Source organism: Poromitra crassiceps (genome assembly GCF_964638095.1).
Source record: "Poromitra crassiceps genome assembly, chromosome: 1".
Classification (NCBI taxonomy): Eukaryota; Metazoa; Chordata; class Actinopteri; order Beryciformes; family Melamphaidae; genus Poromitra; species Poromitra crassiceps.
The window spans coordinates 121810386-121834926 of record NC_139623.1 but is presented as its reverse complement, the minus strand read 5'-3'; the positions used below and the strand labels follow the sequence as shown (position 1 = coordinate 121834926).

General features: G+C 44.9%; 1 protein-coding gene and 1 pseudogene across 2 annotated transcripts in view; one reads left to right on the top strand and one right to left on the bottom strand.

Annotated features, from left to right (window-relative positions):
• LOC310772887 (polyunsaturated fatty acid lipoxygenase ALOX15B) overlaps window positions 1-10239 on the bottom strand; it is a gene marked incomplete at both ends in the record, with an annotated part of 64588 nt that extends 54349 nt beyond the window's left edge. Inside the window, 2 exons of the mRNA XM_083632829.1 lie at window positions 3337-3604; window positions 10081-10239. Coding sequence (XP_083488955.1) covers window positions 3337-3604; window positions 10081-10239 — 427 coding nt within the window. The remainder of the gene's footprint in view (window positions 1-3336; window positions 3605-10080) is intronic.
• A 12608-nt stretch (window positions 10240-22847) lies between these two features.
• Window positions 22848-23940, top strand: LOC310772875 (cell cycle control protein 50A pseudogene; annotated as a pseudogene). The gene has a single exon. The product of its transcript is annotated as a cell cycle control protein 50A pseudogene (transcript).
• Window positions 23941-24541: the final 601 nt, after the last annotated feature.

Sequence of the window (24541 nt, the reverse complement as noted above, 5' to 3'; positions counted from 1 at the left end):
ATTATTTCATATCAATGTGAAGAATTTGGCTGATAATGATAACCGATATTAACATTGCAACATCTGACCGATACCGATATGACCGATATGTTAAAAAATGACCAACATCGGCCGATACCGATATGATTGCCGATATATCGTGCATCCCTACTTACAATGATGCTCTACGACTGCTCTTGCGTGTCCCTCATTGGCATAGTGCCAGTCAGCTGTTTGTCACTATGGGTATACCCACACTAAATGCACTTTTGAGAAATCTCATGTACAGATTTATGTGTCAATTAGATGCCTCTGTGAACAGGGCCTTAACCAATCCTGCCTTAAGCAACACCAGGTTCTATTCTCCTTTGTGGCGACATTGGAGAAAGAGCGTTGTAGTGTTGTCCAATATGCATTTATAGTGTATCTTTATGTATTTTATGTCTTGTATTGATTTATATGGACCTGCGCTTGTGTCTGAAATAAAGTTTGAATGAATGAATGAATTACATGATCTGCTGTAAAAACAGCTCTGCCCCCGCTCTGCTATTGTTTTCCTATGGGAGAGTGGTGCCTCCCCAAGGGGGCAGCTCTCTTGCCATGTGCTGCGCTCAAAGTTAAAATTGTTTAAACTTTGACCTACTTACTGCTGACCTTTCTTCACTCTACCTCATGGTGCTGCTGCTGGGATGCGAGTCGGGGTCTTAATCGGCCTCGGCTGGGTCTACTGGGCGAGGGTGTATGATGTTGAGAGACCCGAAACACCTTACGACCCCAGTTAACATCACTGATGACGCGTCCCAGCGCATGCTGTAGCATGTATTTTAAACCTACAATCCTGGCTCCCCTGGCCAGTGACACTTAATAATAGAATAGACTAGGTGACAACCAAGTATAGTTTGGTGACAAGCTGGAGAGACAGTTGACGGTCGGAGAGACGGCATCCGGTACGGGATGGGTTTAGCACCCCAGCCTGGCTCTCTCATGAGGGAGAAATCCACAAACGCTACGGATCAGCTTCCTGAAAATCTGTGCAAAGATCGGCGCGGCCTGGGGTCCTTCAGGCTGGAGCGAGGTGCTCGCCGCAGGCGAATGACGTGCAGCGCACAGGCCTTCTTGAGGCGTCCTCTCTGCCCACGGTGGGATTGCCTTTTCCCCGGGAGGGTCTGGTGAGACGAAGGAGGAGCCCGGCCTGGAGTCACCCACAGGGCCTTAGACCCTCCATGCACCGAAGGCATTACAATACTGCGGTGTAGCACTAACTCTATTGCAGCGGATTGGGCGTGATCAACCCTTCCGCGGGCAACGTTGCAGACAGAGTAGGAAGGGTGATCCGTGAGCGGCTGCTTCTGGGATGCGAGTCGGGGTCTTAATTGGCCTCGGCTGGGTCTACTGGGCGAGGGTGTATGATGTTGAGAGACCCGAAACACCTTACGACCCCAGTTAACATCACTGATGACGCGTCCCAGCGCATGCTATAGCATGTATTTTAAACCTATGGTGAGAGAAGAGAAGTTTGCTTATCATATCAAGTTTTTGAACCGTTACAAAATACAGTACTATACAAACTTTTTGGGCCGGTGTGCGCATGTGCCAACGGCCCGTCATCTCCACTCGTCCATACGATTTGCGTGGCTATCTGGGCACCTATCTGGTGAACCACCTGCGTCCCGATCCTTGTCTGTCGTGCTGTTGCCACGGTAATCCTGGTCTGCTCCATCTGCTCCCCCTCCGTTTTCTGGTCTTCTCACAGGTCACCGCTGTACTCCGCTTTTAGGTTGTTGCCACGGTAAGTGTATGTTTCCAATACCACTAGATTAATGGCCGTTAGGACAGAAAGTTGTGTGCCAAGGCGCTGGTGTCGGCTGCTCCTTTTTAGGCAACTAATCATGGAGAAACTATCACAAGCAGATTGGCTACACTCTTAATATTTCTGGTGAGTGCTTTTATCACAGTAGGCCTATGTGTCTTGTTAACTTGTTAGCTATCAAGCTAGCGCCAGCTGCTGAGCTAACATTGCTTTCAATCTGCTTAATTGCATATTGCGGCCATCCAGCGTTTACTTTCTGTCTCCTTGTGTTTGAACCATATGTGGTGTCCTGGGGAAATCAGAAGAAGCCCAATTGTCAATCAGTCTTAATCAGTCCCTGCCCAGCTCTGTTCTGAGGTCGCACAATCACTGCTCCAGGTGTGGAGGTAGCAAGAAAGGGATCTGATTCCTAATGTCTTCACAGACAGACAGAAGCTCACCTGACAGTTACACTACCAATAGTTGTAAGAAATATTAATTATAGCTGCTGCACAGCAATGGGTCGTGGCCGGGCACTGACAGAGATGCTCACGTCAAGTCCAAGTCAAGTCTCAAGTCTTTGAGCTAGAGTCCAAGTCAAGTCTCAAGTCTTTGGTCACAAGTCCAACTCAAGTCTCAAGTCTCTTATGGATGAGCGTTCTATCATCTGCTGCATGCCATCCAGTCTGCTTAGAACACTGCATAGCTAAAGCTAAGGGATTCAAAGCATGTAGGCCATGGTATTATCCACACTCTCTATTAGCATACAACATCAGCATTGATTAGTTGACATTATTATTAATATACCTTTCCTTAATGTTAATACACACAAAAATAAAGATTGTTCACAAGTTCCAAATCTCAAGTCCAAGTCAAGTCTCAAGTCTTTGAGGAAAAGTCTCAAGTCTTTGAGGAAAAGTCTCAAGTCTAGTCTCAAGTCACTGTGTGTGACTTAAGTGCGACTCACGTCCAAGTCTCCAGTCCAAGTCCCCATCTCTGGGCACTGATGACATCATTAGTGATGTCACAACACTGATGAGATCACTGATGACATCCTCAGTGATGTCACAATGCACAATTGCTCAAGTGACGTCACTGATGACATCATAAGTACGTATGTTTTCCCAGCATGGCGGGGGCATATCCCACCGTTCCCCAGGTAGGCGAAGGCATCAATGCTCTTGTCTAGGCTACATGAGGGCAGAATTCAAGTTTTTGAGATAAAATTCTGAGATTTTACACACTTCAACTACTGTGACAGCAAAATTGTATAATTTTATTGTAAAGTTTCAAGCTTTATTTAGCAAGAATTTGCAGTAGCTGGTTACAGTACCATTTACAGTAGAACATTTTGATGCACTGTAGGCTAAATTTTTGATCAATCAAAAATCTGTTGTACAATTCTGTGTAGGACAGTCTAACGATGCAGATGCTGAAGTTTGGTGTCGTTTGAACAAAAAATGAGTTTTAAACTTTAGATGGTCGCTGTAGCGCCACCCGGCCACTAATAATGGTAACACTTTACAATAAGGGTACATTAATTAACAGTTAAAGTAAAGTTTCTTAACTCTTTGCGCGCCGCAGCTCCACCTCGCCGTCCGCCGACCGCAGCCACCGGTCGCACAGGAACACATCAGGCTCTGCCCCCTCTGGCCACACCCCTTCAGGCTCCGCCCACTCAGGCTCCACCTCCTCAGGTTCCGCCCGCTGGCGTACCTCGGCCAGCCCGCTTGGGCGGACCTCCACCCCCCCACAGTGCCAGTCCAGGTCGGGGAAGCCGGGCCGAGCCTGCAGTTGCAGACGCACCAGGAGCACGCGCCCGAGTGGAGCCGCTACCTGAAGCACACACACCTGACAGACAGGAAGAGAGCCGAGGGCACTTCCTGTATGAACCACTAACAGGAGCCCGCCCTGTCAAGGTCCCAGACAGGAAGAGGGCTGAGGCCACTTCCTGTATGAACATGAACCACACACACCTGGCAGACAGGAAGAGAGCTGAGGTTTTATCCAAATATGAAACATTCCAAAATAAAATAGAACAAATTCAAATTAGTTGGGTTTAGAATCAACTAGACTAAAACACATAGGGCCCTATCTCCCCAACGGCGGTAATTTTGCATTAGCGCCTGTTTTGCGCTGGAATAGTGTCGGGCAAAGCCCTAATTGTGGGCGTGTCAGCCCGCTGCGCTTCACGTCATCTCGGCGCACATAGGTGTGGTTATGCCCATAAAACCACAACGTCACGTCAGCAGCTTCCTCCTCACTGAGAGGGACTAGAGTGAGAGAGAGAAAGAGGGAGAGAGAAAAGATAGCCTAGATGGGGAGAAGGAGAGAGAGAGGGAGAGATGTGAGGCTGTCATGCATAGAAATCAAATAACGCGCTCATGCCCACCTGTGAATCACCTAACCCTAAACCCTACGATGAGTGATGCTGCTCTATTTGAAGTTGAATTTCGTTCCACAGCACACATTTTATTAATCAGCTATTTTCTATTCGTTTCTATTAACACATTCAGTGCCAAGGACGTCTGTGCACGTCCTAAAAAAAAGTAACGTTCAGTGCCAAGGACGTCTGTGGACGTCCTAAAATCATAATTCATATTATTCCATAATTCTGCTGTTTAAGGTCGTACCCAGCCAGTGAGCATGAATCCCTTCAAGGGATCACACGGCGCCACCTTAAACATCGTCACAGGAGCTGCTCCACCCACCTCAGATCCTTTACTTTGTACAGGAGACAGCGGAGAAAGCCGTGGAAACCGATGCATGCTTTCTGCCAGAGCCTATATATTGCTCCGTCTACAGCGAGAGTGGGCTCGGCTGCATCCGCGCTCACAACTGAGCTCTTATGCTTCTATCTATCTCCACACGATTTCCTAGAAAGGCAGCATCCGAAGCCGAACGGGCCAAGCCTTTTCGTTCAGTCACGTTTGCCAGCGCGCATCATTTCCTTGATGCCCATCAAGGAAATGATGCGCGCAGCAAAGCTGGGATCTGTCCGGGGCAAAAACGAGTCGAGAAAGCAAACTCTGTGCGTGTGGGAGGAGCCCGCAGCTCAGAGGTGGAGAGGGGGGGGGGGGGGGGGGGAGAGAGGGGTGTGTGGCTGCACAGAAACCACACCACACGCCACCACATCAGAAAACACCAGCCAGAGTCAGTGAATGTGCTCGAAATTAGAGTGCAAAAGGTATTCATAAAAGGGGCTATATCTTGGAAAGAAAAAAAAAACGACAGAAAACCCATGAAAGTGCACTTTTTTGAGAGGCTGTAATTTCATAATGGAACTGTCTAGAAACAAAATTTCTTCTTTGGAAGAAGCAGGAGTGTTCAATCTTTCATTAAAGTCCAGCCCCGTTAATATAGCCATAATAGAAAAAATTCTATAGCTGTTTTCAACTGAATGGAAGTGAATCTGGCACAGGCTCCAGACAATTTTACTGAAGCGCTGTGGCACTGAATGTGTTAATATACATCGAATCCCACCAATTTAGTCCATAATTTTCCCCTTGGCGCACATAAAGACACATGCTTCCGTCACTGTCTGCTTGATGGCGAGAGGGACTTTACTTTACTTTACTTTATTTCATTTGGCAGACGCCTTTATCCAAAGCGATGTACAAGTTATTTACAATAAAAACCAACAAGAATACAAATTCAGAGACTAGCAAAAATAGAACAATATAAACAGTAAAACAAGGCAGTGACAGGATCAGAACAAAGGTCAGTTCATGAAGGAATACCGAAAAGGTGAGTTTTTAGTCTTTTTCGAAAGATGGGTAGAGTTTTGGCCGTCCTGACCGAGGGAGGGAGTTCGTTCCACCATTTCGGTGCCAGGGATGAAAAAAGTCTCGAACGGGATGAATGATTATTGAGTACATGTAATGGTGGAGGGGCAAGGCGTCCAGCATTAGTAGAGGGGCGGAGGGAGCGGTGTGAGGGCTGGAATCTGACCATAGATTGTAAGTACGGAGGGGCTGTCTGGTGTACTGCTCTGTAGGCTAATACTAGTGTTTTGAATTTGATATGTGAAGAAATGGGAAGCCAATGGAGGTCATGGAAGAGGGGGGTGACGTGGGAAAATTTGGGTTGATTGAACACCAGACGAGCTGCAGCATTCTGGATGAGCTGGAGTGGTTGAATAGCAGAGGTAGGTAAGCCAGCTAGAAGGGCATTGCAGTAGTCCAGCCTCGATATGACCAGTGACTGGACCAGGAGTTGTGTTGCTTCTCTTGTGAGGAATGGACGGATTTTGCGGATGTTATATAGGGAGAACCTACAGGAGCGTGCTGTTGCAGAAATGTGGGGTGAGAAGGAGAGCTGGTTGTCCATGATCACACCAAGGTTCTTAGCAGTTTTGGAGGGTAGTACAATGGTGTTATCTATGGAAATGAAAAGGTCAGTCAGTGGGCAGTCTTTACCGGGGAGGAAGAGCAACTCGGTCTTGCTTAGATTAAGTTTAAGATGGTGAGTGGACATCCAGTTACTAATGTCTTTGAGACATGCGGAGATGCGAGTCATGATTTGGGTGTCAGAGGGGGGGAAAGAGAGGTAGACCTGTGTGTCGTCGGCATAACAGTGATATGAGAAACCGTGTGATGAGATGACATGGCCGAGAGATCTGATATATAGCAGGAACAGTCGGGGGCCAAGGACTGAGCCCTGGGGGACACCAGTGATGAGAGTGCAGGGTTTTGAGAGACCTCCTCCCCATAGGACCTGGTAGGAGTGGTTGGAAAGATAAGATGAAAACCAAGAAAGTGCAGAACCAGAAATGCCTAAATCGGAGAGAATGGATAGAAGAATTTGGTGATTGTGTCGAATGCAGCAGATAGATCTAGTAAAATGAGAATGGAAGAGAGGGATGAGGTCCTAGCAGTGTGTAGGGCCTCAGTGACGGAGAGGAGAGCAGTTTCGGTGGAGTGGGCAGATCGGAAACCGGATTGGAGGGGATCGAGTAGGTTGTTTTTTGATAGATGGAGGGAAAGCTGTAGGCTACTCATGACAAAACCAGACATCGAATTTTCAACAGTTAACTTTTGCAGTAGCTAGGCCTATAGGTTACTGGCTATTACGAGGTTTGATTGATTGATTGATTGATTGATTGATTGATTGATTGATTGATTCGTTTTTTTGGTCATATTGTTCCAGAAATCAATAATCAATACAAGAATTTTCATGTGGATCAAACAGGACCAAAAGGTGTAGACTGAAGTCGGGGCTTATTATGTCTACCCTTTTAACACAGTCTCAAAAAGCCTTTGTAGTGCAAAAGAAAATATTTAGAGAATGAAAGAAACGAAATAAAGAAAAATAAAAAATTAAATAAAAGATGTTACTCAAACTGGCGTTGTCTCGGCTAAGAAGCATCGAAATTCCATAATATATAATGTAATATATATATAAACATATATATATATATATATATATATATACATATAATATGGCTATACCACTGTTTTATATTTATCTATAATCTTGCATTTATACATATTTTTGAAAGTCTTAAGTGAGTTGCACAGTTTCATTTCATCATCAAAATTGTTCCACAGGTTCACCCCTTTTACTGAGATGCATCTCTGTTCGTTCTTGTTTTTGTTTTCATAAACATAGATGTTCCTCTTAGTTCATAAGGACTGGTTCTGCGTTGGAAGAGCCTCTGAACACAGTCAGGGTGCATATTATTATTTGTTTTGAACATAAACTGAGCGGTTTTAAAATCCACCAAGTCATTGAATTTTAGAGTATGTGAGTTTATGAATAAAATGTTGGTTGATGCGTAGTAATCTGCATTGTTTATGAGCCTGATTGCCCTTTTCTGTAAAATAAAAACCGGATTAGTTATTGATTGATATGTTTGTCCCCAGACCTCCACACAGTAATTAATGTATGGGACTAGGAAACAATTGTACAGCAAGAGTAGGGAACTGTGATTGAAGATGTCCTTTGTTTTATGTAATATTCCTATGGCTTTCGATAGTTTTGACTTGACATGGTTTACATGCGGCTTCCAGCTCAGTTTATGGTCAATAATAACACCCAAAAATTTGTTCTCATATACTCTTTCTAATTTGATATTATTGATCATGATTTGTGCCAGGTTATTGGTTTGACGGTATCCAAATAATATGAATTTTGTTTTATTTATGTTTAAAGATAATTTATTAATGTCAAACCAAAGTTTCAAATATTTAAGTTCCTTTTGAACTATGTTGAGAAGCTCAGCCAAGTCCTTTCCAGAGCATAGCAGGGTGGTATCATCGGCAAAAAGTACACATTTAAGGAGCTTTGATACATTGCAAATATCATTTATATATAAAGTGAACAGTATTGGTCCCAGGATTGATCCCTGGGGAACTCCGCATGTTACTTGCAACTGATCTGATTTGACTTCATTTAACTGCACATATTGTTTTCTGTTTGCAAGATAGTTGGTAAGCCATGTGTGTGCATTTCCTCTGATTCCATATCTTTCCAGTTTTCTCATCAGTAAAGTGTGATCAATAGTGTCAAATGCCTTTTTTAGGTCTATGAAGATCCCAACTGTATGTTCATTGTTATCAATGGCTGTAGATATTTGTTCAGTCAGATCAATCACTGCCATTGCAGTTGATCTTTTTGACCTGAATCCATATTGATGTTCACTCAAAAGCGTGTGGCTTTCAATGAAGTGATCTAATCTAGTGGCAAAGAGTTTTTCTATTATTTTTGAGAACTGAGGAAGAAGAGAAATTGGTCTATAGTTTGAAAAGGTGTGCTTATCTCCGGTTTTATATATTGGAATGACCTTGGCTATTTTCATTGAGTTTGGAAAAATACCGGTAATAAATGATTGATTGCAAATATGTGTGAGTGGTTTGGCTATATACTCTAATATATTTTACTAGTGCCATATCAATATCTGTACAGTCTGTGGATTTTTTATGTTTAAACTTGCGAACCACATCTACCAGTTCATTCTCACCTACTATCTTCAAAAAGATGGTGTTTGGGTTTCTGGTGATACTATCCTCAACCCCATCCCTTTCTAAAGGAACGGCGATGTCCTTTGCTAAATTAAAGCCTACATTTACAAAGTAGTCATTGAATTCATTTGCTGTTTCTTTAGATGTGGTTGGGATTGATTGATTATTTTTAATAAAATAGGTTGGGTAACCTGATTTTCCAGTTCCCTTTTTAATAATAGTGTTGAGCACTTAACATGTGCCCTGTGTGTTATTTTTGTGCTTTTCCAACAATTTATTGTAATAATCCTTCCTGGAGATTCTCATTATATTTGTCAATTTATTCTTATACTTCTTATATTTACTTTCTGCTTCCTTGGTTCTCACTTTTAGAAACTGTTTATATAAGAGATTCTCGAGGCAGTATGCCCCGTGTCTCTCTCTCTCTCCTCGCGACGAGGGAAGTGGAGAGGGCTTGCAGTGCTATTAAACGTATAATGGTTGGAAAAGATCAACATTTGCTTTTTATTTTCTCCTACCTAAAGTAATCTAATGTTACACGACAGACCTGTATGGTCGGGAATTATGTAGCCTAATAAATCCAGACAAACAAATTCTCATTTTTAAATCAAGATGTGTTTTTTCTGCAATGTAGGCTATAGTTGAAAATCAATGTGGCATTCTGAGGAGGGAAGAGTGTCTGCGTGCGCGAAGTGTTGGAGAGAGAGAGACATCCATGCCGTGCGTATGTATCCAAGCAAGGATTTCCTGCACTGCACGGAGAATACTGTGTGCGCTCAGGCGTACGCCTGGCGTAGTGCGGTTGTTTGCGCTAAGACCAGCTATTTCCTGGCGTTAAAATTGAGAGCACCCAAGGCCCCTTTTTCTAACACATTGCGCTGGAACGCCTATTTTGGAACGGGCAACGCCCAAACCTCTCTTTGCGCTCGGAACATAGGCTAGAGGCCCACGGACATGCCTGGGCCACGCCTACACCTGTGTCTGCACTTAGACCCCAGCACAAAACTGGACGGTGGAGGCAGACTATAGCTTAAAAGACGCAGGGAAGATAGCAATAAGAGGTACGCAAACGGCAGCGCAAGCGATAGTGCCGTACGAAGATAGGGCCCATAAACTGAACAGATAATCAGTTTTGAAGCATCTGACTTACTGGAAATAGATAACGATTATTTAGATGCAAACGTGCAGTGCCCGTTCCCCTCCCTCCCCTTCCCCCAATTCACACATCATGCTGTCCCACTCTTCACTCATTATATACGGTAATTATTACTATTATTATTACTTCATCCAATTTAGTGAAAAATGTGTCAGTTGAAATGCAGAAAACTTTCAAATAGACCAAAAACGCACCGATCCGGGCAGCAGGTGCCGGTCATCCTCGTTCACCGTGATGGGCGGAGTCTCCCCCTGCGAGCCAATCAGGACGAGCCTCAGGTGGCTGTAGGTTCCGGAGGCAGGGCCATGCGAGGTGTGGACCGTCACCTGGAACTCCTGACAGGAAGTCCCCATGAGCGTTCAGTACTGCCGCAGTGCCTCTGAGCAACAAACGGCACAATCAGGTGCATGTCTAGACTGCATTCGTTTATAACGAGAAGTGTGGGGGGCAGTAGTGAGTAAACAGTGTGTCGCATGTCCGGGATGACTCCAGATTAATTTTTATATCAGATTGTTTTATATCAAATACATAAAAGTGGATTTTAGGCAACAAGTTGGAAGCAGCGACATCTAGCGCTATTTAGAAGCGGATGTTAGGCATCAGATGCCGTCTTCACTTCAAGCTTCTGGCTCAATTCTCCAGGGACTCATGCCTGGAGGAATAACAGGACTTATTAAACATGGAGCTGTTAAAGGACTTTGATAAGGGTCTAGAGGAGGACCACTGGGATTTTGTTCGCAAGTTCCTAACCTGAGTAGCCTATGTAGTTTATTTTTTCTTTACATTGCCATTTGCCGGTAGTGAAACCCTTGTCTAATATCTGAAGCATCTTTGTTGTACAAATACCACTGTATGCTATATCATGCTCAGGCTGACACCCCTGCATCACCCCCCCCCCCCCATCCCAATAATTTGTATTTTATTCATTAAATTTTTTACTGTCTTGTTCAGTAGTGCTTTTCTTTCCTTTTCTTTCTGTCTTTGTTGTGTTTAAAATGGTCAATACAAAATTTAAATATATAAAAAAAAAGCTTCTGGCTCAGGTAAGTGATGTTTTCTGACGTAGCCACGAGAGCGGAAACCTGGTCTACGAGTAAACACTATTTGGTTCGCCGGGTGCTAGTGAGTGTATGAGCGAGGAGTGCCCGGCTAGCGGGGTAAGATTGAAAGTATAATCCCTCCCCCTGCCAACCCCGCTTTTATTTTATTTTATCAGAGTCCAGAGTTTTATGTTCACTCATGATTCAGTAGCTGGCTGGTTGGCTTGGTTCCAGGCTTATAACTCTATAAGGATTTTTCAGAAAATCTATGGATAAAATGAATGGGTCCCCCATTCTCTGATGGATTCTGTGATGGAACCGGAGCTGTGAAAATGTGGGAGCTCTATTGGGGAGAAAATGGTTGAAAAACCCGGGTGTTGGATTGTGCTGGTCAGGGTTAAATAAGAAAAACATTAATTAAAAATGTAATTGGGGCTTACGGTCGACATGTTTAACCACGCTGGGTATCGAGGTCCCAGGTTTCAGGTTTCAGGTTTCCACCTCGGCTGAAAACAGAGTCGATCTTGTTTCATCTCCGCAGATTAGAAAGCCGGTGGAGCGGTACAACCTTAAAGGGATAGTTTGGTTTGTTTGAAGTGGGATCCTATCAGCTAGTTGCATACACTAAAAAAAATCACTCATATTTTCGTTTGTGTATTCTATTTGTTGTGTCTTCACTAACAAGCTGGGAGAAATAACCCAAACTAACAGCTGATCTGCGGAGTAATCCAGCGCTGCGGCTCTGTGCAGGCTTTTAGCGGAGGAATATGGTAGTTGTACGGTTGGGAGAAAAAGCAGTGCCGAATGCGACGGCTGTTTGGCGGAAAAGTAAAGTGCTGAAAATAGAGCGTAGGCCTACATGTACACAGATATCGATTTGTTTAGGTGGGCGTTGTTTTAGGTGGCTAAATTACGTTTTAGTTCTTGGCCCCGTGTAGTAGAGAGACAGAGCTGTTGAGGCTGTTGCTTGGAGTGCTGGGTCTCGATAAACGGTGCGCTCAGCGCCCAGGACACTGTACCTATTTCAGTTAGTGTATGCAACTAGCTGATAGGACCCCACTTCAAACAAACCGAACTATCCCTTTAACCTGCTCTTGCTGCTAACCTGCTCGTGCTGTGGAACCTAACCTGCTCATTCTGCTTACAGCTAGTTTGTTTTGTGAACCGCCGTGACATTTGACTTGTAAATGAGCGGGACATTAGTCTGTTGTGTTAGAAACATGCAGCCTACACACTCTCACAGTTGGACCTTTTGTTTTTGTGTGTAAACAAGACAAACAGCCCAGTGGCCAGTTTGAAACCAAAAATATGTTGCATGCATATCAACATTTCAATAACTCCTCCAACCACAGAGGAGCATTTCCAATGTCAATCTGAAAATGTTGGTGAAAATGTCAGTTAATTTGAAAACGTTGCACGAATAAAACATGAGTTATGGTTAGGCAACTGAAACAACTTGGAGAAGGTTAGCTCATGGACAAAAATGCAAAATGTGACTTACAGTTGAAAGGTAGACTTTCGAATAGAACTCCTGTTTCCGCTGTCAGGTGACAGTTGAAGTCTGGATAAAAGTGTCAGATAGAGAAAACATAAATCTACCAAATCGGTCAGTCAGACAGACAGATCAGACAAACAGAGACAGAAAGACAGGCAGGCAGACAGACAGACAGACAGGCATGCAGACAGACAGTCAGAGACCGACAGACAGACAGACAGACAGACAGACAGACAGACTGACAGGCATGCAGACAGACAGGCAGACAGACAGGCATGCAGACAGACAGACAGGCAGAGACAGACAGACAGGCAGATAGACAGACAGACAGGCAGACAGACAGACAGACAGACAGACAGACAGACAGACAGACAGAGACAGACAGACAGACAGACATACAGACCGGTATCTGCAGAGTTATGCTTCCTCTCCAGAGCTCTCCAGGCTGCTGACTGGTGTCGGGTGGCACATCATCTAGCAACCATCCAACAACATGTCAAGCTCCGCCCACATTTTCAGGTGGTAAAGCAGGATGTAAAGCAGGTGTAACCAATAACATTAATGAGGGCCCTGGCACTGGAACACCTAAATAGAATGGAACCATCATTAATGGAATATTGGTTACACCTGCTTTACTTCCTGCTTTACCACCTCAAAACGGCTGCTGTGAAAGGGTCCATACTACTCAGGATTTAACATGTTTATTGTCACTACACTCATGTAACATTCTTAGGCCGGGAAGCTCCACAGGACATACAATATAAGACAAGGTGCAAAAAGCAACAATATATAATTATGGCATAAAAAAACAAGAAGCACACACAGCAATAGGAATATAAATATGAAAATAGCTACAAGGCAGAAAAACAATGAACACTAGCAATGATAGCAAGATGCTACAATGAAATAAAAGGTGCAAGATGTAGCATTATGTTTTATGCATCAGTATTACAATTGTGACTGATGATGTCACAATGTCTTTTTTTTTTTTTTTTTCCCGATTTTTTATCCCATTTTTATCCCCCGTTTAGTGCTCATTTGAATTACTCAATCCTGGTTGCTACTCCATCCTCTGCCGATCTGGGGAGAGCCGAGACTGATTCCATGCATCCTCCGAGACATGGGCAGTCAAGTCAGCCGCTTCTTTTCACCTGCCCGAGGAAGCTTCACCGGTAGGACATAGCACGTGGGAGGTTCACGCTATTCCAACCAGTTCCCCTCCCTCTGAACAGGCGCCCTTAACGATCAGAGGAGGAACCATATAAGCAACCAGGATGTTGCATGTTTTTGTGAAGGGGGTTCCTATATGAAGGAGACCCCCGGGAGGCACGGGGAGAACATGCAAACTCCACACAGAAAGGCCATTTTGCCGACCCCCACCCGGGTGGTGGGCACTCGAGGACATGCGGACGGGCACGCATTCCTTCAGTGTTCACATCGGCCCAGGTGGGAATCGAACCCACGACCTTCGAGCTGTGAGGCGATAGTGCTTACCACTGCACCACCGTACCTCCGATGTCACAATGTCTATGGCCAGGGGTGCCAAACCTTTTTTGCCTTGTGACCCCACTTTGACGTCACATGCCCCCAGAAATTAAGATATATATACTGTATATAGATATATATACTGTGTGTGTGTATATATATATATATATATATATATATATATATATATGATTCTAGTATTTAATTGTCCCTTATCTCTTTATCACTCCACTTCTGTTGCACAGCTATACAGAGTTCACAGGAGGTGACGATCAGCTTTTATGGAACTTTATATCAACTACTCAGGTAACAGGTACAGTTGCACACCTTAGCCACACGTCTGAGTCTAAACCAACAATCCTACTTCCTCTCCCACTCTTCTTCTTCGCTTTCTTTCCCCCTCTCTTAAAGGAACATTCCCCCATTCTCCAACTATAGAGACACTGCATGAAATAGGCCACGCCCATCACGGGGGAAAAGCTCCGTTCATTTCCAGACACCAGCGTAATTTTCCTTGAATTAAACATAGCTAAAAGCTGTTGTGTGGTGGGCTGCGCAGACAACAAATGTAAAAAATCGCCTTTGTCTCAGTCACTGACGGCAAGGCTGTCCGCGGTGGGACCATGCTGGACCAGCTGCAGGTACCACTGCCTCCTACTGGAGAGCAGCCGGAACTGCAGGCTCTCACCTCTTGTCCTGATTGTTCTTTATTTTGTATACAGTATTTTATCAGCTGTTGTGTGGTTTATACTAACTGTAATCGCATATTTAAAGTGTAACTAACCTCCAAAACACTTTTTTTCAGCTTTTAACCAATATATATGACTTTGGGGGTGATGTGTGAAGAATTCTGGTCAGAATTTCCACATTTGACACCAAACTGTTGCCATTTTACCATTTGTATCATTTTTCAGCAGCATACCTGGCATAAGCGCCCTCTAAGGGTCCAACACTGCTTTTTTTTGTGCCCTCAAATGAATGGGATATTTGGTACAACCTGACGTCACGGTGGGTTTAGCGCGTGCATCTGGTGCATCTCCAAAGCCTATACAACTAGGCAAGATGGAAAAACCTCACTTAGTATCACGCTCCAGAGGGCTCTAACTGAAGTAAAAAAAAATCTGTTTGCTCTTAAAATACTGAACCAAACGTTGTCAAAGTTGGCACATGTCTTAATTATAGTTAGTTTCCCGCTGAATGTGTCACTACTTTATTAATATCTTACCTGGATAAGCTCGAATGATGATGTTTATATTATCAGTCCGAGTTGGAAGCACTGTCTCCAGCCCAGCCAGGCGGGAGCGGGCGGGAGAGAGTCGTACTGTAACCTCATGCACTAGCACCAAGCTCCGGGCGCGCGCGCAGCAGCAGCAGCAGCAGCAGCAGCAGCAGCAGCTCTGTGCTCAGAGCACAGAGAGCACAGTCTGACATTTCCGCGGCTATCAGTCCGACTTGGAAGCACTTTCTCTCGGCCAGTCTGCTCTCTCATGCACCCGCGGGGGCGCGCGGCAGCAGCACACAGCAGCAGTGAGAGGCGGGGGCTTTCAACAGTCTGACATTTCAGCAAACAAATCTCGTCGCAGTTTAGCGGACATGTAAAATATAACGCTATACTACGACGTGACAATGTGACAAAGCTTCTCTAAACATATCGGCTAATATAATATCATCACTGTGTACAAGCAACGCCAACTTTTCTGGAAATCAAGTCAGCAGAGCAGAGCGACTGGCTCTGTCTGTGTGTGTGTGCTGCTCAGGGGGATTCGCATGGGAACAGTGTGAGGAGGAGAAGAGCTCTGCGCTGCCTCCTGCGCCCTGAGAGGAAAAATCAGAGGTGTTGTAACTTTCAACAAGAATCACGAAAAGCCCCAAAACGCAAATTAAAAACGGATTTCATTGCGCGGTTTATCTCTAGTTAGACGAGGGAATTACGTGGAGAAATCTCGCATTGTGTTACCCCAGAGCGAGAGGTTTGTCCTCACTGTGTGCTGTGTGCTGCGAGCAGCGAGGCTCTTAACGTAAGTTTAGACAAGCCACGCACACACACATGGGACAAAATGGGACAAAAATAATTAAATTTCTAGTTCGCCACTGAATGGCCAAATTGATATAACTATCAACCATTTCAGGATTTTCTGTTTCCATACAGGCCACCAGCGTTGGCTAGTTGTTGATATTTATAAAGATATTGCCCCTCTCAAATAAATTATTTTTGAGGCAGTAGGCAAACTGTAATGGCGTCGATTTCCGAAAAAAAATCTTGACTTAACACAGCCAAAGAGTCTAGTATAGACAAGAGTATATGTCATTTCTTGGTTTTTTCCATAGGTATTTTCAAATCACTGTTCTAATACATATCTAGGGGGTTAGTCCCCCTTTAAGCCCTTACAGTACTATAGACTGTGCAAAAGTGCCAATTCATGGTACCGTGGTAATGCTAGTGGTGCAACTGTGAGTCAGCTGATTTGTGATAGTTGTATTACTTTGTTCACACCTCCCTTTGCCTGGTGCAGAGGAAACTGCAGGAGATCTCCACTAAGTACCAGCTTCTCCAGAAGCCTGCTAACTTTGAGCAGCGCATGTTGGACTGTAAGGGGGTCCTGGATGGCGCCAAGGCTGAGCTGCACATACTGGACATCCGGGACCTGGAACCGGACAAAATCCAGTCCCATCTCAGTGGCTGCATGGTGAGGGCCAGAGCTTTATCTCTCTCTCTCTTTTTACACCAGCTCAGTGTCAATTTGCAACTTGATATAGAACATTTAAATAACATTAGCCTCTTTATTCAGACAATCAATAGTTGAAGGTGCTCACACACATCTTCTTTCTATATCACAACTGATGGATTTAATTGTACTTTGCACATGGGTCTATTACAGACGTTCTGCAAAGATACAAAAACAAATGTCTCTGCCACCCAGCCTGTCTACCAATTACTCTAGAGACTGAACAGTGTTTTTGCACGCATGCATGTATGCTAACACAAAGACACATGCACACGCACACACACACACACACATACACATACACACACACACTCACTCACTTATCTCTTCTTCTCTCCTCTCTCTCTTCTCTCCTCTCTCTCTTCTCTGTAAAGAAACTGTACAAGTTGCTGAGTGAGGTGAAGCTGGAGGTGGAGACGGTGATAAAGACAGCAGAAACAACAGACTGAGAAGCTCAAGGCCATGGAGGAACAGCTCACGGGGACACCTCGCCATTCCGAAGTGTCGGCATTCCGATCATTGACTTCTATGCTTTCGGAGAGGCGGCCCTTTTTTATCTCCAAAAAATGTTTCGCCGAGAGGTTAGGTTAGGCTTAGGCGTGGGGGGTGGGAGAGGTTAGGTTTAGGGTTAGGGTCTGGGGGAGGGTTCTTTCGCAATGGCGAGGTTAGGGTTAGAATATGCAATGCTGCATACCAGTTTAGTGGGCTTACCTTCTCTTCTGTTATGTATATTTCCATCAGTCTTTTGTGTTGCTGCCTTCGCCTCCGGTGAAATAAAATCGTGGCAGGTGTTCAATTGTCTGAGAGAGAAAAAAGTCCGCTGCTCAGGGAGCTCCTGTAGCTGAGTGCAGGCTGCAGCGCTCCGCTAGGCCGCAGCGGGTCTTTGGTGAAGCCGCGGTCTTGCCTGGTGAGAGGCCGCGGGGTACAGGCTTCACTCTGTTGCGCCTCTCCCATCTCCGCGCAGCGCAGCGCATGCCTGTGAGTTTGACTAACTACAAAGTGATATCCATTCTCCTGGCCGATTGTCACAACTCAGATACGTGGGCATTGAACATGTTATGGCCCCTATAGTCCAGGCATTTTACGCAAATATGTGGGTCAACCTCACACTAATTGCAACAAAACCAAACTCAACTGATTTTGTATCCTCAATATGTCCTCAATGAAGGAAAAAAAGTGTTAAGGAAATGTATGAAGGGAAAGTTTTGAAAATGACCTAAATATGATGGTAGCCTATGGAAGCCTATGGAAGCCTTTTTTTTTTTTTTTTATGTGCCATAAATCTCATCACTTATATCCTGTATGTGTTTTTTGCTTCAAGGAGAAAATAAAAATAATAAATAAATAAATAAATAAAAATGTTAAAAAATAAATAAAAAAACGTTTTTGGTAGCATCATATAGGTCATTTTCAAAAATGTCCCTTCATACATTTCCTTAACACTTTTTTTCCTTCATTGAGGACATATTGAGGATACAAAATCAGTTGAGTTTGGTTTTGTTGCAATTAGTGTGAGGTCAAGTGACATTTTTACTGGACTACTAGACGCGGGGGGAACATGGACAATCTCCTTCTAAAGAGAGAATTATGGTGGATTGACTTTTTTGGCACGATGGCACCTATTGGACTCAATGAGGACTTTGATGTCAGGTCTTACTTGTGATACCTCTGTGCTGTACTCATTTTCCAGTTGTTTTTTGCCTTTTATTTCCTTTTGATTCAAGACTGTATGCATGAATGTTCTCTGTGAGATACTTAGAGGGCTGAGCTGATTGACAGCGTCCATTTCTAAAAAATATGTCAAAAAATATGTCTAAAAAATATGTTGAATGTGTTAAAAATATATATATATATATATATATATATATATATATATATATATATATATATTCTAAAATATGTTGTGCATATTAGTGTGCAGTGATTGCTGTGTAGAGCTATTGTATGTTCATTCAGATAGGTTCTGCTACCATTTTCCTTTCCCTTAGAATGTGATTTATGCTTTGTGAAACTGCTTTGAAGATTGTACCTGGGTCTGCCTCCACACCACTAGGCGGAGACAAAGACCCATGAAAATGCTATTTAAGCACTTCCTTTGTAAATGTATTTTTCACTTGACACTGACGAAGGCCCCAATTGGGCCGAAACTGTTTGTCATCTCAATAAATGTCGCCACAGGAGCTATCAAGAAATTGTGTTGCGAGCCCTTTTTTCGTTTATTTTCCTGTTTAGTACAGTTGAGCTCAGCACCAACCAGTGGATGTGCGTAAGTCTCTGGATGCTTCGATTGTCACATTTGCCCATGTACACTGTAGGTCATTTAGAGGCACCAGTATTTCATAAACAGTTTAAAAGTTCTGTGGATGGATTTAATTGTAACGTTATGTTATAGCCTACTTCGGCTATTAGGCGAAGGACAGATATGCGGTCGCTATAACGACCAGCTGTGGGCGGGGGCAGATGGTCGGCGGTCGAAGCAGAACGTCCATCGGGCAGAAACGAGTAGAGCCGACTGGTGACGAGCTGTGCAGGGCAGTAAAATGTGGTGGAAATGAGCCATAACAGCAAACCAGTGGGGGTAGAAGACATCCAAGGTTCTCACCCCCTTTCAAGAGCTCACAACTAATAGGCTCGTTTGAGATGACTGTCGCCTCGCCTGGAAAGCAGACGAGAGCAGGCGAGCACAGTCAGGCGAGGCGTCAACAAGTCGAACACCCCCGACGGCACACTCGCTGCTGCTTTTCTTCTTCTACAGTTTGGTTTAACAGCGGTTTGTAAACAAATTAAAACATGCATTAGCGCCACCCACACTCACTGCTCAAATAACACAGATCTTCAGATTCCTTATTTATATTTTAATGTAGGCATTCCAGGTGGTATTTATGTAAAATATGGAGTGACAGCTTGGAATAGATATAAAATTGAAGTTTCTACACTTCACTGTGGGTTTGTGATGCACCTGTGTTGAACCAATGGGCGCTCAGCTTGATGCGTTTCTCGTCATCCTCTGTCATCCACAGTCGGGCGCAGTTGGTGGGGAGCAACTGCGGCGCCTCGCTCCAAATCTGCGCCCGCCTCGCTCTCGCGAGAGTCACGTGACTCACGCAGTCGGGCAGGACGGAGCAAGTCGGACAACTTTCTAACCATCATGCAACGGGGCAAGCAAGGCGCTGGTCGAATCTGCGCAGAATTTGCTCATCTCAAACGAGCCTAATGTCAGTGCTGCCTCTGCCACCGCAGCTGATGTCATCTTACTTAAAGGGGGACTAACCCCCCAGATATGTATCAGAACAGTGATTTGAAAATACCTATGGAAAAAACCAAGAAATGACATATACTCTTGTCTATACTAGACTCTTTGGCTGTGTTGAAGTCAGGATTTTTTTTCGGAAATCGACGCCATTACAGTTTGCCTACCGCCTCGAAAATAATTTATTTGAGAGGGGCAATATCTTTATAAATATCAACAACTAGCCAACGCTGGTGGTCTGTATGGAAACAGCGTTGCTTAAAATGGTTGAAAGTTATATAAATTTGGTAATTCAGTGGCGAACTAGAAATTTAATTATTTTTGTCCATGTGTGTGTGTGTGGCGTCTGTACCTATCGATAAGAGCAAAGTGACGTGGGCTCGTTACCGCAGCACACCGCACAATAGGACAAACCCCCCGCTCTGGGGTAACACAATGCGAGATTTCTCCACGTCATTCCCTCGTCCAACTTGCCATGAAGTCCCTTTTTCATTTTAGTTTGGGGGCTTTTCGTGATTCTTGTTAAAAGTTGTGCAAAAGTTTTCCTCTCAGCGCAGTTGTGACAAGGCTGGGACACAGGGGAGGACTCAAATGCACGACTCAGGAGACAGGCAGAGATTCAAAAAGTCTTTTTACTATAGGCAATAATCCAAAGATTGGCAAGACAAGGCACGGGGTCAAAAACAAGAACAGAGATCAAAAACTAGAAAAGCTGAACAAGGAATTATCCTAGAGTTATTCTTCCATGAACAATTGACGAACTGGCACAGAGGGCTGAAAGCACACAGACTAAATAGACAGGGAGCCAGAGATAATTACACAGGTGAGGTGAGGCAAGGATAATTGACAAAGGTGAAACATATCAGGGTGGGGCAGACAATCAGAGGAGCAGGAAACACGAGGGCAGGAAGTAAAGGGATCTGAAATGAGAAGACAGGTAAGTCACCAAAATAAAACAAGTATGGTTCTTAGAATTGAAATAAAGAAAACATAATTTAGGGCTCTGGGCGAGACATGACAAGTTGCAGCCTGCGCCTCCTCCCTCCTGCCAGACCCCGGCTGGCGAAACAGCCTCCTGTATGCATGGGGCACTCTGTAACCTCACGGAGCAACAAACAAACACAGACAGAAATAGCTGGTGTGCGATTTTTCTGCTCAATACAGTCTGAGATTGGGTACAGGATTGAGGGAATCCCGCATCTGTTTGCGAAGGTGCGACTGGACAGGACGCTTTTCACAGACGGGCACAGCGTCAGTAGCTGAGTAGCCTGCTATAGTCGGAGCGAGGTGAGTGTCTCTCAGGGCACAGCTGCAGATCTCTCCTCCTCCTCCTCCGCCCATTCAGTCTGTCCAAACTCAATACCGATATAATCTCAGTATGAGATGCAGGGAAATATATTATATTAGCCGATGTGTTTAGAGCAGCGTTGTCACGTCGTAGTATAGCGTTATATTTTACATGTGCGCTAAACTGCGACGAGATTTGTTTGCGGAAATGTCAGACTGTTCCCATGCAAAAGCCCCCGCCTCGGCCATGACTAGGCTCAGAGCACTGCTGCGCGCGCCCCCGCGGGTGCATGAGAGCAGACTCTCCCGTTTGACTGGCCGGCAGAAAGTGCTTCCAAGTCGGACTGATAATATAAACAACATAATTAGAGCTTATCCAGGTAAGATATTAATAATGTAATGACACATTCAGCGATAAACTGTCTATAATGAAGACGTGTCAAATATGACAACGTGGTGGTGTTCAGTATTTTAATAAAAATTTCTAAATTATTTTGCATATTCATCTCTATTAGTTCACTAGTCGTGTTTCCATTACCCTCAGAAATGCGCAAAATCTAAATATCGCAATAGAAAGTGGGTAATGGAAACACGTAAATTTCGAAAAACCTCCCAAATATCGCAAAAAGTTTTTGCGCTCTCTCATGAGGTGGTTTTTCAGACGTATCGATATAGCAGTTTATCGCAAAAGTGTAATGGAAACACATTTCTCGCATTTGCATGTCATGTGACCCATCTTCTCCTTTGGAAAAGGAGCGGAAAATGAAAGGGAAATGAGGGAGAAAGGGTTTGATAAGCCGTGGCAAAACCTCCGCGGCAAGTGGAAAACTTTTAAGCAACGCTACCTAGCAGAAAGACGAGTGTTGTGCAAAAGAGGAGCTGGGGAAAATAGATCATGTTTAATGACAGAAATCGGTCCATGGTGACAGGCTGCCTGTCTGTGTGCGCGCAGTTGTAGGCTACCTTTTTTCCTCTGCCTCGCGCTCACTGCATTCACCGCAGCCAGCAACATGTTGACGCTCATTTTCTTTTGAATTGATAATCAGGCTCGTTTATATGCGTTGTAACTTCATGTTGTGATTTGCATTGACCATTGGTTGGATTTGAGCATGCAGGGGACGGGATTTGGGGCAGATCCCCGTGCGTAATCACTGTGGCAGCTGCTGCAACAGGGAATTGCGTTCAGGTGTGTGCGCCGTCACTCAAACTCAACTTCAATGGAAACGCCTACAAGTCGCAATTGTACATTGTCAAAGTTGTAGAAATATCGCAATTATTTTGCGAAAAACTGTAATGGAAAAACAGCTACTATCAGGATATGGCTTTTCACCGAGCGTGCCGACAGATTTTCGGATGCAAGTCGAAAGTCCGTCTCGAGAGGTTACCACTAACTATAGTGAAGTCATATCATCACCGATGATAATGCCATTAATCACTGATGATGTCACAGACAGTTATGAGATCATAGATTACTGACGATGTCATGAATCAGTGATGATGTCAGTTCTAGACAGCACAGCCGTCACAGATGATGGAATTGATGGATCGATGGCCATCGGTGATGATGTCATCGGTGATGTCACTCAAGCCCTTGTGATGTCATCGGCCCGTAAGTGGCCACACCGCCAAGTCAAAGCCAAGTTATTAGACTGCGCGGATTGTTTTTCTTGACGATATGATGGCATCTTGTTCATCGAGTCATGGTAGCGCCAGCAGGCCTGTGAAGAGCAGGAAGCCGGACAACACTGCGTTCAAACAGCAGAGACTGCCCACCTGGCAACCTAACCTCACAGCGGGCACCGTCGTCCCCGTCTTCTTCGTCATCGGCCTCGTCTTCATCGCCATCGGAATCGTCCTGTTGGTCACGTCAAACAACATCAACGAGTTTGAGGTTGATTACACCGGTGTTGATATGTCAAGTCCATGCTTCAACTGTGCCCAGAACTTCAGTTGGACCAGCACGACGTCATGCAACTGCTCTGTCCCCTTTACCCTGGAACAGCCATTCGAGAGCAGTGTCTTCATGTACTACGGCTTATCCAACTTCTACCAGAACCACAGACGCTATGTGAAGTCCAGGGACGACAGACAATTGAATGGCGATCGGTCGTCTTTGAAGAACCCAAGCCGGGAATGCGAGCCCTACCGCACCACGAGTGATGGCCTGCCTATCGCTCCGTGTGGGGTGATAGCCAACAGTCTCTTCAATGACATTCTGGAGTTGTATTACATCGATGCCAATGGCTCCAGAGCTGCCGTCCCGCTGGTGAAGAAGGGAATCGCATGGTGGATGGACAATCACGTGAAGTTCAGGAATCCCGGTGGAAACAAGAAGAACCTCACCGCGGCCTTTCGAGGCACAAGCAAGCCGGTGAACTGGAGGAAGCCCGTCTATGAGCTGGATCCCTCTGACGCCGACAACAACGGCTTCGTCAACGAGGACCTCATCGTGTGGATGCGCACGGCCGCCCAGCCCACCTTCCGCAAGGTCTACCGCCTCATCCAGAAGAAGGCCAGCGTGACCCCCCACTCTGCCCAGTGGCAAATACGGCCTGGAGGTCACCTACAATTACCCCGTGCGCAGCTTCGAAGGCCGGAAGCGCATGATCCTCAGCGCCATCTCCTGGATGGGCGGCAAGAACCCCTTCCTGGGCATCGCATTCGTCACTGTGGGCTCCATCTACTCGCTCCTGGACGTGGTCCTGCTCACCATCCACCACAAATACGACAAGCACAGCAAGCGCATCAACAACGCCAACATTCCAAACTAACCCCCCCCCCCCGGCGGAGCTCATCCTCCCCAAGAAACTCATTGTGAAGGAATGGAAGTCCCCCTCTCCACCACCTCCTTTTCAGCTGTGGCTGACGGACATGGTCTCACAGTTATGCGGATGGAGAGACTCAAATTCCTGACGACCAACTGACTTAAAAAAAGAAAAACAAATGTATTTTATCCTTGCAGAGGCAAGATGACAAATGATACCAAACATGTGGTTATGTCGCCTGCTCTCAGCACGGATTGGGCAATTCATAAGGCATATTAAAATGAAGAAGAAGAAGAAGAAGAAGTTAGCTTATCCCCTGTATTGTCCTCATCATCACCATGACTGTGTTTTGGCTGACATGTTGTTTTGACTGGCTATAAAGCATCAGGGAGCACTGGCCGTCCTGTCAAAGGAGCTCGGCCTCCCTCCGTAGCTGTGGGGCATGAAGGTAGAGATGAATCAGGTCGCCTCACTTGTTTTCAGAGGAGAGACAGACTCCTAATTGGATATCATCTCACACTATTTCCCCTAATTAGCACTGCATTACTTTATGATCTGATATTAAGACGCGGGAGAAGTAGTAATTAGCTAAAGGTTACTAGCAGCC